The 14,402-nt window shown below is 41.7% G+C and overlaps 1 protein-coding gene across 1 annotated transcript in view; it reads left to right on the forward strand.

The window, feature by feature from the left end:
• The first annotated feature begins 1,352 nt into the window (after positions 1-1,352).
• Positions 1,353-14,402, forward strand: part of ANKRD28 (ankyrin repeat domain 28) — a 128,485-nt gene continuing 115,435 nt past the window's right edge. Inside the window, exon 1 of the mRNA XM_064506243.1 lies at positions 1,353-1,480. Within this exon, the coding sequence (XP_064362313.1) occupies positions 1,454-1,480 (27 nt within the window). The 5' untranslated portion in view covers positions 1,353-1,453. The remainder of the gene's footprint in view (positions 1,481-14,402) is intronic.

The raw sequence follows: 14,402 nt of genomic DNA on the forward strand, positions 1-14,402 counted from the left end.
TTATTTCATGGGAGACCAACACTTCTTCCAATTCCAGTGCCCCTTATGTTGCTTTTTTATTCCTTTCATAAGAGGTTTTTAAAGTTACATCTCTGAAGATGCCCTTTGTACTTGATGCACAGAGGCCTACCTCCAAGCCTGTAAATTACTTCCCAAAGTCAAAAATGAGAATTAAGCAGGTGACACCTCTACTGATTCTCTGCCAATAAGTAACATTTAATACATGGTGAAATTTTTTTTCTGTTTTTACAGTTGTTTTTCTTTTGTATTTTTGTATTTGTTCATGGCCACTCCATTTTGCCATTTTGATAATACGGTGAAGTTTTTCTTTGTGCCTTTATTCGGTCTGTCCATGCTAACTAACAAGGTGCTTTTCTTGCCATCCCTTTCCAATATATACTTGAATCCTAGCTCTGTTAAGAGCATCTTTTTCCAGGAGACACATGTGGAGCACAACACAACTCCACATGAATACCAGCGCCTGCGTTTGGGCCTAAACCATCCCTGCAATGCAACATGTCCCCAGTGCCAGAAAACCTCAAACAGAGCAGACTGCCATGTAATTCTGCAGAAAGTTTTGGATGGCTTTCTCATTAAAAAATCCTGCTTTATTTATATTATTTTATGCTAAAAGAGGGCTGCTTTACTCCCCCAAAATCACAGGGGCTTGCATCAGCCTTGGCACAGGACCTGGGCCACAGGCCCCAAGGGCAGCAGGGAGGTGTCAGAGCCGTTTCTCGGGGAAAGCCCGGGGGTTACTGCTGAGGAAGAGGGGAATTTCTGAGGAAGAGGAAGAAGGGGGCTGCAAGGAGGAGGGAGAGGACACCAACACATGGCGGAATTCGGAGCTCAAACCCAGTCGCCACAATAACCCCCCATCCTGGCCGCCTCCATGGCTCGCCTCAGCAAGGCGCCCAGGGCCAGGCGGGGGAGAACCAGCGCAATTTCTATGGGGACCATCCCGCCCCCGCCACCTCCCCTCGCCCGGCCCGGCCACCCCCTCCAGCGCCCATCGCACATTCTCTCTCTCCGCCAGCCCGCCTCGCCCGCCCCGCCAATCAGCGCCGCCCTTACTCCGCCCCGCCTCTCGCGGCCCAATCAGCACCACCCTTGGTGGTGCAGGCAGGGGCCAGCCGGGCGGCTTTTGATGCCCGATTCAGGAAGCTCCTCGCGAGCGGCAAGGGCGTGGCGTGGCGGGGGCGTGGCAGGGGCCGGAGGGGCGTGGCCCGACGCCTGCCCCGCCCCCCGGTCCCGCGGGCCGCGAGCTGGGCGCGAGGCCCCGGCGCGGGGTGGCGCGGCGGCGCGGGGGAGCCGCGGGCAGCGGCGGCGGCGCGGGGGCGTGGCGGGGGGCGTGGCCGGCGCGCGGGCCGGGGGGGGCGGGGCGGAGCGGCGCGGAGTCGTTGGTGGCCGGAGGCGGCGGCTGGTGGCGCGGCGCGGCGGCGGTGGCTTCGCCATGGTGTTCCTTAAACTCCGCGAGCAGGTGGGTGCGGAGCGGCGGCCGCGCGGCTCGCCCGACCTCTCCTGATCCCCGCGGCGGGCGCCCCCACCGCCTTACCCCTTCCCTGGTGCGTGCGTGCGTGTGTGACAGGCCGTGGGCAGCGGGAGCAGCATGGCTGCGGCCGCCGGGCCGCGGCTGGGCGGCGCCATGTGCTCCGCGTGCGGCGGCGGCGGCGGCCGGCCTCCCCCCCCCGGCCGCGGCGCCCCGGCCCGCCGCCCTCGCCCAGGTAGCGGGGCCGCGCAGGTGGCCGCGGGGACCGGCGCCGCCGCGGGCAGGCCTGGCCGGAGGGCGGCCCCGCGCGCTGCCCTCCCTCCCGCGGGGGCGGCGGGGCCGCGGGCCGCCCGTCGCGGGTGCCGCCGCGGGCCCCTTCCTTTGTGGGGGGGCCGGCCTGCGTGGGCCTGGGTGGCTCTCAGGTGTGCGGGGCTTGTTTTTAAGGTGCTGGGGTCTCGGAGCGCCCGGCTTAGGTTGTCTGGGAGCTGCCGCGGAAGGTGGCGCGTCAATGAATGAGACCCGACTTTCCTCCTCCCTGAATTGGGGTCTGGGTGTTGCTGCTTCTCCCTGTCGCACGCGCCCGAGACCCAGCCGTCGTTCCCTCCCGGTAGCGACATTTCGGTTTCAGGCCTTCAACATCTTTTGTTCGACTGCTGTGTCTTTCCACTCTGATGTATCTTGATGCATCTTCTCTGACTTCGTGCTCCCATTTTAAAAAAGAGAAGGTGTGGTTTTTATCCTCTCTTTTCTGGTTGTTTGCCTTCATCGCATCACACCCTTCTTTGTTTCCTGAACTCTTCCATTTTCATCCCAGCTTATGAAAAATAGTTGTCTTCGCTGCTCTCTTCTTTTCTGATGTCTTCCCTGTCCTACCTATTGTCTCCTGCACGGTATCAGGATACAAAGGTGGGAGGGTCTGCTTTGCCAAGGCCATCTGTAAAAAGATGTTTCCTAGAAAATATGTTTCTTCTCTTCCCATGCTTTTTATCTGTGTTAGAGCAAGTTCTCTGTAAAAACTCATACAACCTGCTCTATTGGTCTCCTTGATATTCCACTTTAAGATAACTGACTGTAATGCTTGGTGAAGAAAAAACAAAAAAGAGGTGGCGGGGAGGAAAAACACCTAGAAACTTGGCAGTGGTTAGGCAACTGGTATCCTGTCTCTGTTTATTATGCTGATCAGTATCATCTCATCGTTACCTTGTAGTCCTTTCATCAGTCTGTATCTACCTGTCTCTTATTACACTTAGATTATATGGTCACTGAGGATTTTTTTTTTCTTCTATGTTTAGGAAGATGGGGTTGGGACCCTTATGTCCTGCTGTTTTGTATTCTTTTAATTTAGAAAACTCTCAGATATTTTTAGAACTTCATCTATGAATGAACAACTACTGTGGACCCAAAATGCATTTCATGTCTTTGAATCAGGTTTCTTTTCAGGCTGTTATTTTATTACTGTGTTTTCTATGGATATCTTATTTATCTCTGTTTCAAAATAAGCACTCCTACTGGAACCAAAAAATTCAATTCTTCTGCAAGTAATCACTATGAAACAACTAGGAAAAATCATCATCTGTATGTTATGTATGAAATACATGAAAGAATGTATGTATGAAAGTACTGTATTTTTAGAACTTTGTATCTGGAAAGATCCTACTATTGGCTGATGTTAGGGTGAAATACTGGATGATGTGGGACCACTGGTCTGACAGAGCAATGCATGTGAGGCTTTCACTTTGCACGATAATGTAAACTTTAATCCAGAAGTACAAGGTGGATTCTTAGAGGCTTTATGGATCTGTAAATATGCATTGATATACTGGGAATTGAACTGTTCTTCCCCTTAAAGTGGTAGGGGAGAGCAGCAGGAAGGAGTGTGCTGGTTTTGAAGAGGCATTTGTAGAGAGAATGATTTTTAGCAGCAGCTTGGTTTCAGCTGGACATTGTCCAAGTCAATTACTACAAACTAACTTCATTTAAAATTGGCAATAGTTAACAAATGAATATACTGAAAGAATAAACTGTGCCCACAAGAGGTGAAGAAGTGACTGTCACGTTGTTTGTACAGTTGCTAATCTTTAACTTTTTACTTTGAATAGGTAAATTCAGTTTCAAGTACTGTTAAATCTATTACTTTTGCTACTTAAGAATAAAAGCAAAATTCATTAGAAATTGTATTAATTTTTCTGCTTTATTAATTAGAGAGAACTCCTCCAGGTCAGTATTCCTGTGCAGAAACAATATGCTGCGAGATATCTTGACTTCAGGATTAGATGCTGTAGTTAGATAATAACACCACCTGCTTGTTATTAAAACCAAATGCTGGTACTGTGTGAAAGTAGTGATGTTAATCTTTAGTATTCAATGAAGCATGCTTCTCTTTTACTTGAACTATATACTTGTACTGTTCAGTTACTATGAAGCAGGTAAATATGGTTGTTCTACTGACTTGCTAACTTTCCTTCTGCAGTAGTCAGCAAGAACAGTAATAATGTTCTTGAACAATAAGTCTCCTAAAAGAAATAACACTTTATTTAATGTAATTCTCTTGATATATATATATATATGTATGTATATATGTGTATATATATATATGTGTGTGTGTGTGTATATATATATATATATATATGTATATGTATGTATTTTGGCAAACCTACATCAGCCTGTTGATTTTATTCTTTAATCAGCCAAAAGGGCTCTGTATTGCTTATTTAAATATCACAGCATTATGCTGGGGAGGTTGAGACTTAGAGCGTACATGCAACTTGATATTTTGTTATGCTTATGTTTGGTGTAGGTATGTTTATGCTTGGTTTAAGGTATTGCAAGCCATTGTAAAAGCAGCCCTTGAACTTACAGTGAAGTGAGAAATTCTTTTTTGAGGTTCTTAGTTGAGCTCAGAGGGTGAAATTACATTTCCACTTGCAGTTGATTTAACTTACTTCGTTCACTGATAAAGCCTTGATCCTACAGACGCTTAATGTGTCTGTGAAGCTCAAATGCTTTTTTGGCTTTGGAGGTCAATATGATACATTGAACTTTCAGAACAGAGGTTTTAGAAGCATTGAGAAGAGCAGATACTTCTGTGGGGAACAAGCAGTCAGCAGGTGCAGCATTCTCTGCAAACTTGTATTACACTGCCTGCACTTTGCTGGTTTTCCATTATACAAAGTGGTAGGGATATTTTTCAAAGGTTTGAAGTAATGTAGGGTGTACATTCCACTTTCAAAAGTGACTTACATTTGCTTTCAAATGATACTAGGTATCAAAAAACAAGCCTGTTTTCAATTCAATTTCATGTGTAATTTTTGCACTTTGAGTAAAGTTTATTTCTGTAATGCTCATTAGCAAACTGGTTTAACTGGGATAGAAAGAGCAATCATCGGAGTGGCAAGTTAGAGGCTCTAGATCGTTCTCTCTGCTCTTGGATTGATGTGAATCGTTGGTCATTTTTAAAAGCAGAGATGCAGCAAACCTACAAATTTTGTCACTTAATGTTAAGCCATTCAAAGCAGAGATGAAATACAGTGAGTGTACATTATGATTAAGGTATGTTCTCTTCTGTTCGTTCATCTTCACAGATTGGTGCTTGTATACCAATTTTTTCTAGGTAAGAAGCTGCTTTAACTACTAAAACCCCAACTGAGAGGGAGGTAGGCTGTAGGAAAGCTGCTGTTTTTTCCTGAAAATTGATGGTACTGTCCTGTAGCAAACTGCCCTGAATGCAAATTTTTGCTCAGGGTTCACTGATGTTTTATCAGACCTTTTGAAAAACAAAAAATGAGAGCAATATGCTTATGAGTCTTCATAATGGTATGTCTTGATCTCCTGTATAAAAGCCCTCTCAACTCTGCATGGTTAGCTCTAAAGTGCTAAATGTCCTCTTTTTTCTTTTTTTTTTTTATTCAGTCGTAGTTTGTAAGTGTATTAACAGTTTGCTGCAACAGGTAAATTCTTGCTTTAAGGAGTTGTGCATTAGTCTGCCTTACATATAAGGTATAATTGACAATCCAGTTATTCTCAGTGGGTATGTAAAATTTTGATTGTTTGACAACTGAAGGATTCATAGCTTTTCTGTTACAAAACTTACCTGTATATGTGCCTACAGGAGGTCTTTTAAGCTAGCATAAGTCTGTTGTATTTCAGCATAGTTTTGTTGATATGTTAGAACACTCTGATCAAAACTTGCAGAATCTTTAATTTTGCAACTACATAAATATTTGTGGCAAGGTTCAGTGGAGGCAGCATCATTGTAACTGGTAAAGCCTTATTTTTGTTTCAATACATCATAGTTTTAAATATCCATTTCCTTTGTTCTCCATATCTTAAATATGTAATAGAGGGGAGAAGTCTTAGGGCTGGTAATGTTGGGCATCTGAAAGCAATTTGTGTGGGATTTTTCTGTAGGACTGTAAGGCTGTGCTTGAGATGTATTTATTCCCAGAAGTCAGATGTGAGTGGAAAGGATCAGAGTATGAACAGCAACTGCAGGTTAATAACTGAGGTTATTAGAGTGACCACTTATCTTAAAAGTCCTTGAGCAGTGAGAGTACTGACTTTTTTATTGCCCATTTATATCTTTCTCTTAGCTAAGATGGATCTTACTCAATTGGCAGTTAAACAAATGTTTGCAGTGTCATAGTGAACGCTCTGAATACCTCTATGGTTGCTATTTTCATTACTGCCAGCGTTAGACTTCATCCTTTTAGAATGTATGCCAAGAATAAATGTCCTGACTAGTTCCTTGTTGCACTAAGAGGAGGAATGGTCTCCTGTGGTGAGGAAAAGGAGCTGCTGCCGCTCGGTGAGGGACGGCTATGGTGGGAATGGAATTGCTAGGTATTGCTCTGTAAATTCTGTTCAGATGTAGTTTAAGGAGATACTTGTTTAGTCTCTTTTGTAGAATTTATTTTTAAGTTAAGAATTTTTTTTAAATTAATTTTAGGAATCTCGTTGAAGGTGAGAACCAACCTTTGCACTTCTCTGTTCTCCCTCACACCTTCCTGAAATCTGCATCTAAACTGTTTTAACTGGGTACAAGATAACTAAATTAGGAAGTTGTGATAGTACTTATCAAGATATCTTAAGTCTCTTGCTAATTCTCATGTTCCTAGGCTAAAAACTTGTGTGTATTGAAAAGATAAGTTTCTTTAATTGATGGAAAACTCTGAGTAACTTGAACTCAGTGTACCTTGTACAAAGTAATTACTAACTCTTCCATTAGAACATGTTTGAGAGAACCTGGTTCCACAGTTTGGTTCTCTTTGGGGATCAGATTCCTTGACAATACGGAAGAACTTCCAAGTTATGAACAAGCAGTTCTTCTCAGCAAAGAAAAGAAATTAAAAAAAAAAAAAAAAGAAAGCCTTGATTCTTCAGTGTGATCCTTATGGTAGATCTTGTTAACTCAGTGGCCTTCTGTGAGGGTATAAAGGTCTATTCATGTATGTTGCATTGAAGGCTTGTCATCATTACTTGGAGACAAATATTGGGTGGGGGGAAATTGAGGCAAATGTGTGTTTGCCTATGAAGAACCAACTTTTTTAGCACCTGTATAAGAGCTGATAATTCCTGCTGGAAACTAATAACTGCTGAGACTCTGAACTTGTGACGTGTTGTCAGATACAGATGGTTACCTGCCTAGGAACAACGATGAGATCCAATAAGGAGCAGGAGACCCCAGACCTAAAAATTACTATTGGCCTGAACTACTGCATGAGGGGTGGGAAACTTAATTTAGAAAAGCTATAATTGCCCAAGGATTTCTTTGTTCGGGATCCCTCTTCAGAGGTACCCAGCTCGAGCTGTAATTACTGCAGGCGCATCATTAAAATTTAATTATTTAATTTGCTTTGATTTGTCTCTGAACTTTTCTACGGGAACCTAGGGTCAGACCCTGTTATGGTGGCTGGTGAGCCTAATTTCCATAACAGTTTTATTCCCAAATTTCTGTTCTTGTGTCCATCGACTGAAATGGGTTGTGGAATAAGATGACTCTGAAATCAAATACATTAGTACTATACCCTTTCCTATCTTCTACTCCATCTTTTAGCAGCTAGTTTCTTTCTCGGTTGTTGTCTACCTTTTATTTATTTATTTATTTTCCTTTGCTCAGCTGGGCCTTCCTGAGGCCAAACTAATATCTGATCATTTGTTTTCTTGCTCCTGCCAACTTTTTATTTTCTTCTTACTTCTATACCTCTATTCCTATTTCTGGAACTTGAGTGGGAGACTGTTGCCTTAGTTACAGTGACTAACCATTTCAAAGTTATTTATAATGTTTGTGTTTAAATAACATGTATCATAAAATTGTTTCACACAAACTTCAAGAAAAAATGAACAAAGCGGTTCATCAGTATAAGCTGGGAGCATGGTGCTGCATAAGTTGTAATGTGTGTTCTTGTGTGGGGGTTTCTTTTTTTTTGTTTTGCTTTTTTTATGGTGGGGTGGAGGGCAAGTTATAAGCTGTCATTTGAAGATGCATCTGAAGTTGGCTATATTGGTGTAACCTCTGTGTTAATGAGGACAGAATCCAGTATACTTAAACTCCAAAACATCAGGGAATGTTATTCTTCCTCTCCTTTGTAATGGTACTAACGCACCTGCCAAGGAGTGGGAATATACCTGCTTAACATTGGTAATTTGGTTGTGATTGCTCAGGCATTGATGGCTTATAGTGGAATACTGCACTGAACCATTTCAGCACAAAAACTAGAGCTAATGCAGGAGATCTGGGATTGAGTAGCTGGGGAGAGAAAGGAAGGCAAGACACTGTAGCCAGTTGTGTTGGTTCCGTGGGCTAAGAGGAAGCATCTGCAGTGGTATGCAGAACAGCTGATCTGCAGCATACTTCTGGATTAATTCAACTGCTTGTTAGCCAAGATAGCTAATGTCTTCTCTCCTGTAATAATGAGATGCTCTTTACTGTGGATTGAATATGATCTTAGTTTTTCATTGATTATCTCTACATTAATTAGGCACTGTAGCAGTCTGCTGGTATGTATGTGAATTGCCTGAATGTTACCATGTAAGAAGACTGTTGTTCAGATGACTAAAACCTATGAATTTAGGGCAGTGTAAACACTTCAAAATATCTTTCTCACTATATTTCTGAAACTGTATTTGAATTTGAGAGGTGTATAGCAAATAGCCAAAGCCTCAGTTTTGGCGTAGGCTAAAGCAGACAAACAAAAAAAACCCCCCAGAGCCCTGTGCTTATGTTTGTTATTAAACTTAAGGAGATTTATGGGGATGGAGGAAACAAGCTTTTCTACACAAAGTAGGACTGAATACGTCTTGATTATAAACTGACTCTTAGTAGGAGAACTTGGTGGATGTTCAGGTTTTGTGCATAACTTTCCCTGTTTGCATAGGCCAGTCCATTTCTAATGGACTAATTAATCCTAATGATTAATGTTTCCTTACTTTCAAACAGTGGACCATGACTTAATGACCTTCCTAATTCCAGCTGATGAGAATTGAAGATATTCTTGTAAGATATTCTTGGTTATTTTGCAGTCATACTTGAGGTTCATTCTCACTTTGTGCGGAGATCCTGTACTTCATTTTCACTTGATGCAAAAGAGAAATCACGGGTCCATCTGTTTTATTGGTGGGGGGTGTTTTTTTTATTCACTTTGGCAAAGTGAAGATAAGACAACATCTAAATGAATGAAGAAAAAGGGATACAGGAAGGATTATACCAAGCACTACAATATGAGAAACAAATTACAGTAGTTCGAGCATTGAGGCCAATTTAGGCCTTTTGAGAGCTCATGGAATTTCTAGCAGCTGTGAAGAGCTGGATGGTTTGTTTTAAAGATTGCACTGTTTGTCCACTGCACTTCAATAATTCAATAATTCTGTCCATGCTGGTACCATTAACTGGTCATCTGATGGGAGGTAGTGCAAGAGATCAAGGATTTGCCTGAATCATACACAGATCGCTGAACTGGGGGAAAGAAGCGCTTTCAGGAAGTCTTATTTTCTAACATAATCTGTAACTAATTCACAATGTTGTCATTAAAATCCATAAGTGCAGACTCAATATTGTATAATGTTGGGGTAATTGGTATGTGTAGTGTGAGTATTTCCTCCGTACCTCTCCCGCCTCTGGGTTGTCTGTCTCTTCTGTCCATTGCTCATGAAGTGGGCAGGCAGTCAATGCAAACTCTGTCCCTTTTCATCCAGTGCACTTGACGGCTCTGTCCTGCCTCTTATCTTGTGTAATGGTGTCTGCTGCTTTTTCTCTGCTTCTGCTAACCCCTCATTCTCTTAATAATGTCATCCCACAAAGAAGTATTGTTAGTAAGCTAAAATGAAGGAAAAACACAAAGTCTGTTGTTCCAAATTGGTGAGATAAATGCGCCAAGTCATGCTACAAGGACACCTGAGAAATAGCACGTTAATGGAAGTCCCTACCTTTGGCCTCTAGTTCCTTTGTAACTATTCAGTTTTTACTATACTTGCTAAAACATGAGGATCAATAGAAAGAGGTCTTAAGCTTAATATAGTTGTGTTGCTATGCACTCTCTTTGCCAAATTAGAATACTGTATTGGCACTGTCTGCTTAGTTTTCATTTCTTTTGCCCCATCTCTGTTCCAGGAGCGGTATTTTGTTAAATAGCACTACGGATATCTGTTGCCTTTTTGAGTCATGTTCTTTTGTTTTGGGGAATATTTTCCAGTATCAAAGGAGGGCTTCCAGAAGAACAAATTCTCATTTGTCTGCCACCTGCAGGGTTGCAAATACTACTACTGTCCTGCATCACTCCTAATCCTATATTAACAGCCCAGCTCATCGTTTGCTCTTTCCCCTCCTCCTCCAAGATGTTAATGCTTTCTCCTTCCTTCCATCCACAAGCATGTAGCTTTACACAGACTGTTAAAAAAAAAATCTAACACTTACTGGATCACAGGGTAAGAGAAGCCTATTAAAATACAACTTTTCAAGTAAAGAATAAGTAACATTTATGACTTGTGTATGACTTGTGCATAGACATTTATGTCTATTCTTTCTTTTTCTTACGGTAAGTTCCACCAGTTCTAATCACTGCAATCAGGGATGTAAATTGTCCAGTTAATCTACTCTAGAAAAAGTAGAGCTGAAGAGAGGAGCTCTTTGAAACTGTCTTCATAATTAGAGCAAAAGAAAGGGGAAGAAGGAGTTTCTAAAGCACTGGAATGAGAACAAGGAGGACAAAAATCATTAGGACCTCCCAGGCTGTCAGCATCAGTGATCAGCAAAGGTGTCCTTCTCATGAACTTTGGGGCTTTATGATCAAGGATTGTACAAAAAGCAACAGGTGCTTGGTTTGCAGTGGCTTCAAGGCATTGTTCCTTTTTCTGCATGCAGCACCTTTCAACAACACAGGAAGGGTGGACTCTACCAACATTTAATGTTGAACTAACACTATGAATAATATAAGGAAGAGGGTCTTTACTGTGTGGTGGTGGTGTGTGTGTTTTTTTTTTTTATGAAGATGCAAAAAATGGTTTTGAGTCAAGTAAAATAAATTTGCCATCTTAGAAGAGCATGCAGCCACTTTTTTTTTTTTTTTGAATGGGCTGGACTTTGTGGATTGCGTTGGCTTTTTTCCCTGCTCTAAACACTTAGCAGCCCGTAATTGCTTTAAAAAAACTGCCATTTTTTCGTAGTTTGCATTGAACAGTTTACAGTTAAGAGGTTTCCTTACCCGAAGGTCAGTAAAAGTCCTGCAATACTCTACATATGTTTTAAAACTCTTTTAGTAAGCATTAAAGCATTAAATGTGTTGCATAGGTAATTAGAGAATAACTACTAGCATCAAAGTAGAAGTGCTGTGGTTCCTGAATCTGCACCCACAAGCAGTTAAAGCGTTCTGCAGAAACATTAGTCTCACTGTCAAAGAGGGTTCAGCAAGTCTGTGCATTTCAGCCGATGCTTCATCTGTAGGGGTGTCTTTTGCTGTTGCAATGGCTGTAGATAATACAGTAAGCATTTAGGGTGTCTTGCTAGCTTCCTGTCTCAACATCCAATCCCTTACATAAGGGAGCAGTTAGATGTGCTTTCCTCTATAAAGTTCTTCGCTGGAACTTACATAAGCCAAAGAAATAGTATCTGCTCGTATGACAGGAGGACTAGCAATGCCAGCAATGTCTGTAGAGACTGTCAGAAGAGAAGTTCAGTTACCCTTTTCTGGAAACTGGCCATATCACTATTAGCAATGAGGTCCTCAGTGCTAGTTGGAGGTGTTGCAGACTTATTTTGGCACTGCCATTCTGGGCTAAGTTCTTTAGAAATTTGGCTGTCTGCCTCCTGAATGACCACAAGCAGAAACAAATCTTTAGCCCTGAAGTTTGGACTTGTGGCACCAGTCAGTCATGGTTAACTGAACCCAAAGACAGAATGAATGTGCTCCCAGAAAAGATCTGAGAAGTGTCTGCCTGATTTCAGCCTTCCATACTGTGGGAGCCCTTGTTGCCTCTTCAGAAATACGTGGGCTTTAGATATGTTTACTGGAGCCTGTTTTTTATATGCTGATTATAATGCCCACTAGCACTTTCCCTATGTTGCCTGACAGCACTTATTTTTGGAAAAGGTAGCTTGCAAAAGTAACATGGAAGAATGGATGAAAAGAGGAGGTGTTGTTGGAATGATTTAATTTGACCTCAGAACTTCATTATCTACTGGTAGATGTTTTGTAGAGCACAATGCACATAGCAGAGCATTAAAGCAGTATATCACAGGATGTTCAAAATGCCAGGTTCTTATTTTGATACTACACTGTGTAGTTGTGGAAGTGAGGTGGAAATTGCTTTGTTGTATATTTACGCTGACTTGTGGTGGGGTTTTTTTTCTTTTTTTTTTTTCTTTTTTTTTTCTTTTTTTTTTTTTTTGCGCTAGGTAAGAAGCAATGAAAACAGCCAGCAACAGGCAAGATTCAGTATGGGCAAGAAACATTAGGATATATTTTTCTTGTAATTCTGTTCTTTTTAACAGATTAGATGCTAAAACTGTACTAATTATGTGACTTGGAAGTTGTCTACCCCAGTGAAGGGCAACTTTGCAACATTTTAACCTCACAGATAGGAGAAGGAAATACAGACTTAGGAACTACACAGCGCTGATGCATTGCTGGTGTGGGAGGGAGAATTGGAGTATATTGCCTGAATACACCCCAGTGTTTAAAATTGGCTGGAGAAGGTGCATTTTAGTAAGAGGGTGGGAATTTGGGAGGGAATTCAGTGATATAGTTTGTGCGTGTGTGTCTGTCTTTAGCAATAATGATTGAAACTTGTGGGTTTCTATCTCCTGTGTAAGGACATGGTTTGATATTTGGTTGCAGTTGAGCTTAAGCAGTTTCTCCTTCCTTCCCTCTGCAAAGTGGTGAAAAGGGAGGGGAGAGACTGATTATTTAGGTTAGCATATGAGTATAAAGTTGTTCCTTCAAAGTTTTCCAAAATGGGAACTAGTAAGGGCTGTTTTGGCTCAGATAAACTTGCCGTCCTGTCTTCCTCTGTGACAGAAATCCTCTAATCAAAGAAGAGGTGTCCCCTTGGTGCATGTCCTTTTGGTTTTGGCTGCAAGGATGGAGTGGAGGAACTTGAGTGCAGTCTGCCTTGGAGTTTTCTCTGTGGGAACGAGGTGTTAGCACCAAATGGATAACTTTAATGCCATTGTTCTGAAACTTCCTAGAAGGTGTTTTGAAACTAGGCAGTGTGCTTAATTTGCTTGTCTTTCCCTGGCTGCTTTTGGTTTGGAGTGTGGTTGTGAATTCCTTTTTAATTTTGAGAGAACCTAGAATCTGAAGAACATTTGCATTTGTATTTATAACATGTCATGTTGACTTATACTGGCCAGAAAAACACAGAAAGAAGAAAAGTACTTCTGTAACACAGTTGTTTACCACATGTTCTGCCTTTCAGGACCCTCAGCTTCTTCCCCTCTTCCATATGACAACTGCATGCCAGTTTTCTTGCAGCATTTCTTAGATTTTCCTTTCCCCCTTTAGGCTGATCACATGTACTACTCAGTTTTACAACTGGAAGTTAGCCGCTGCATTTTCTAAAAGGCCTGAAAATGATATCAAAAAGACTTTCTTCTCTTCCATCTCTGTTCAGGTTACAGTCCAAGTGTAAAATCTTATCCAGGTAGTCCAGTTACCTGAAAACAGTGTACCAACAGTAGTCTGAACTTGCTGCAGCCTTTTGCCTCATAGAAACACGTATGGACAGAAAGTCCTTCAACTCCTTAATTCCTGTGTATGCTTCTGTGTGTGCAGGCTAATTCTTGGACACCATCCAGCAACAGCTTTGAGTCATGCCTGTTGTGACTAGTGATCCCTGTATCTCCCTGCATAGAGATATATGCTTGGGGTAGGAAAATATGCTGGTAGAAAAATAACTAAATTAGAATGAACTAAAATAGTGGTTGGCCAGATCTGTACAAATATTAATTAGCAAAGCAAAAATAATTGCATGTCAGTCAAATAATAGTGTGAAAGTCCTCTATAGTGGGAGAAAGTTTGTTTTAATCTCAGCTCCATAGGAAATGGCAACATAAAATAGTAGTTAGGTTTGTTTTGTATACACATAGCACCTGTTACAGTTATATGGATAACACAACTTAAGTGCATTGATTGTGCCAATATTATTAAGGTGGACTGTTGCTCACTTCATCCTATTTCCCAGTTTGATCGTGATCCGAAGCTCTTCAGTTCAGTGGGTCATGGATAAGGTTATTCATGCATTTGACTGAGATTTAGTTTTCTGGAAAAAAATACAATGATAAAACTACAAAAGTTGGTTTAAAAAATTGAGTGTATCCTTTGATTGTAAGAACATACTGAAAATAATTACTCCAGAAAATAAGGGTACAATAAAATTGCATGCAACTTTCTCAGCAAAATAGTTGTCAGTATAACACCCATAA

This window comes from Dromaius novaehollandiae, chromosome 2, assembly GCF_036370855.1.
Source record: "Dromaius novaehollandiae isolate bDroNov1 chromosome 2, bDroNov1.hap1, whole genome shotgun sequence".
Lineage (NCBI taxonomy): Eukaryota > Metazoa > Chordata > Aves > Casuariiformes > Dromaiidae > Dromaius > Dromaius novaehollandiae.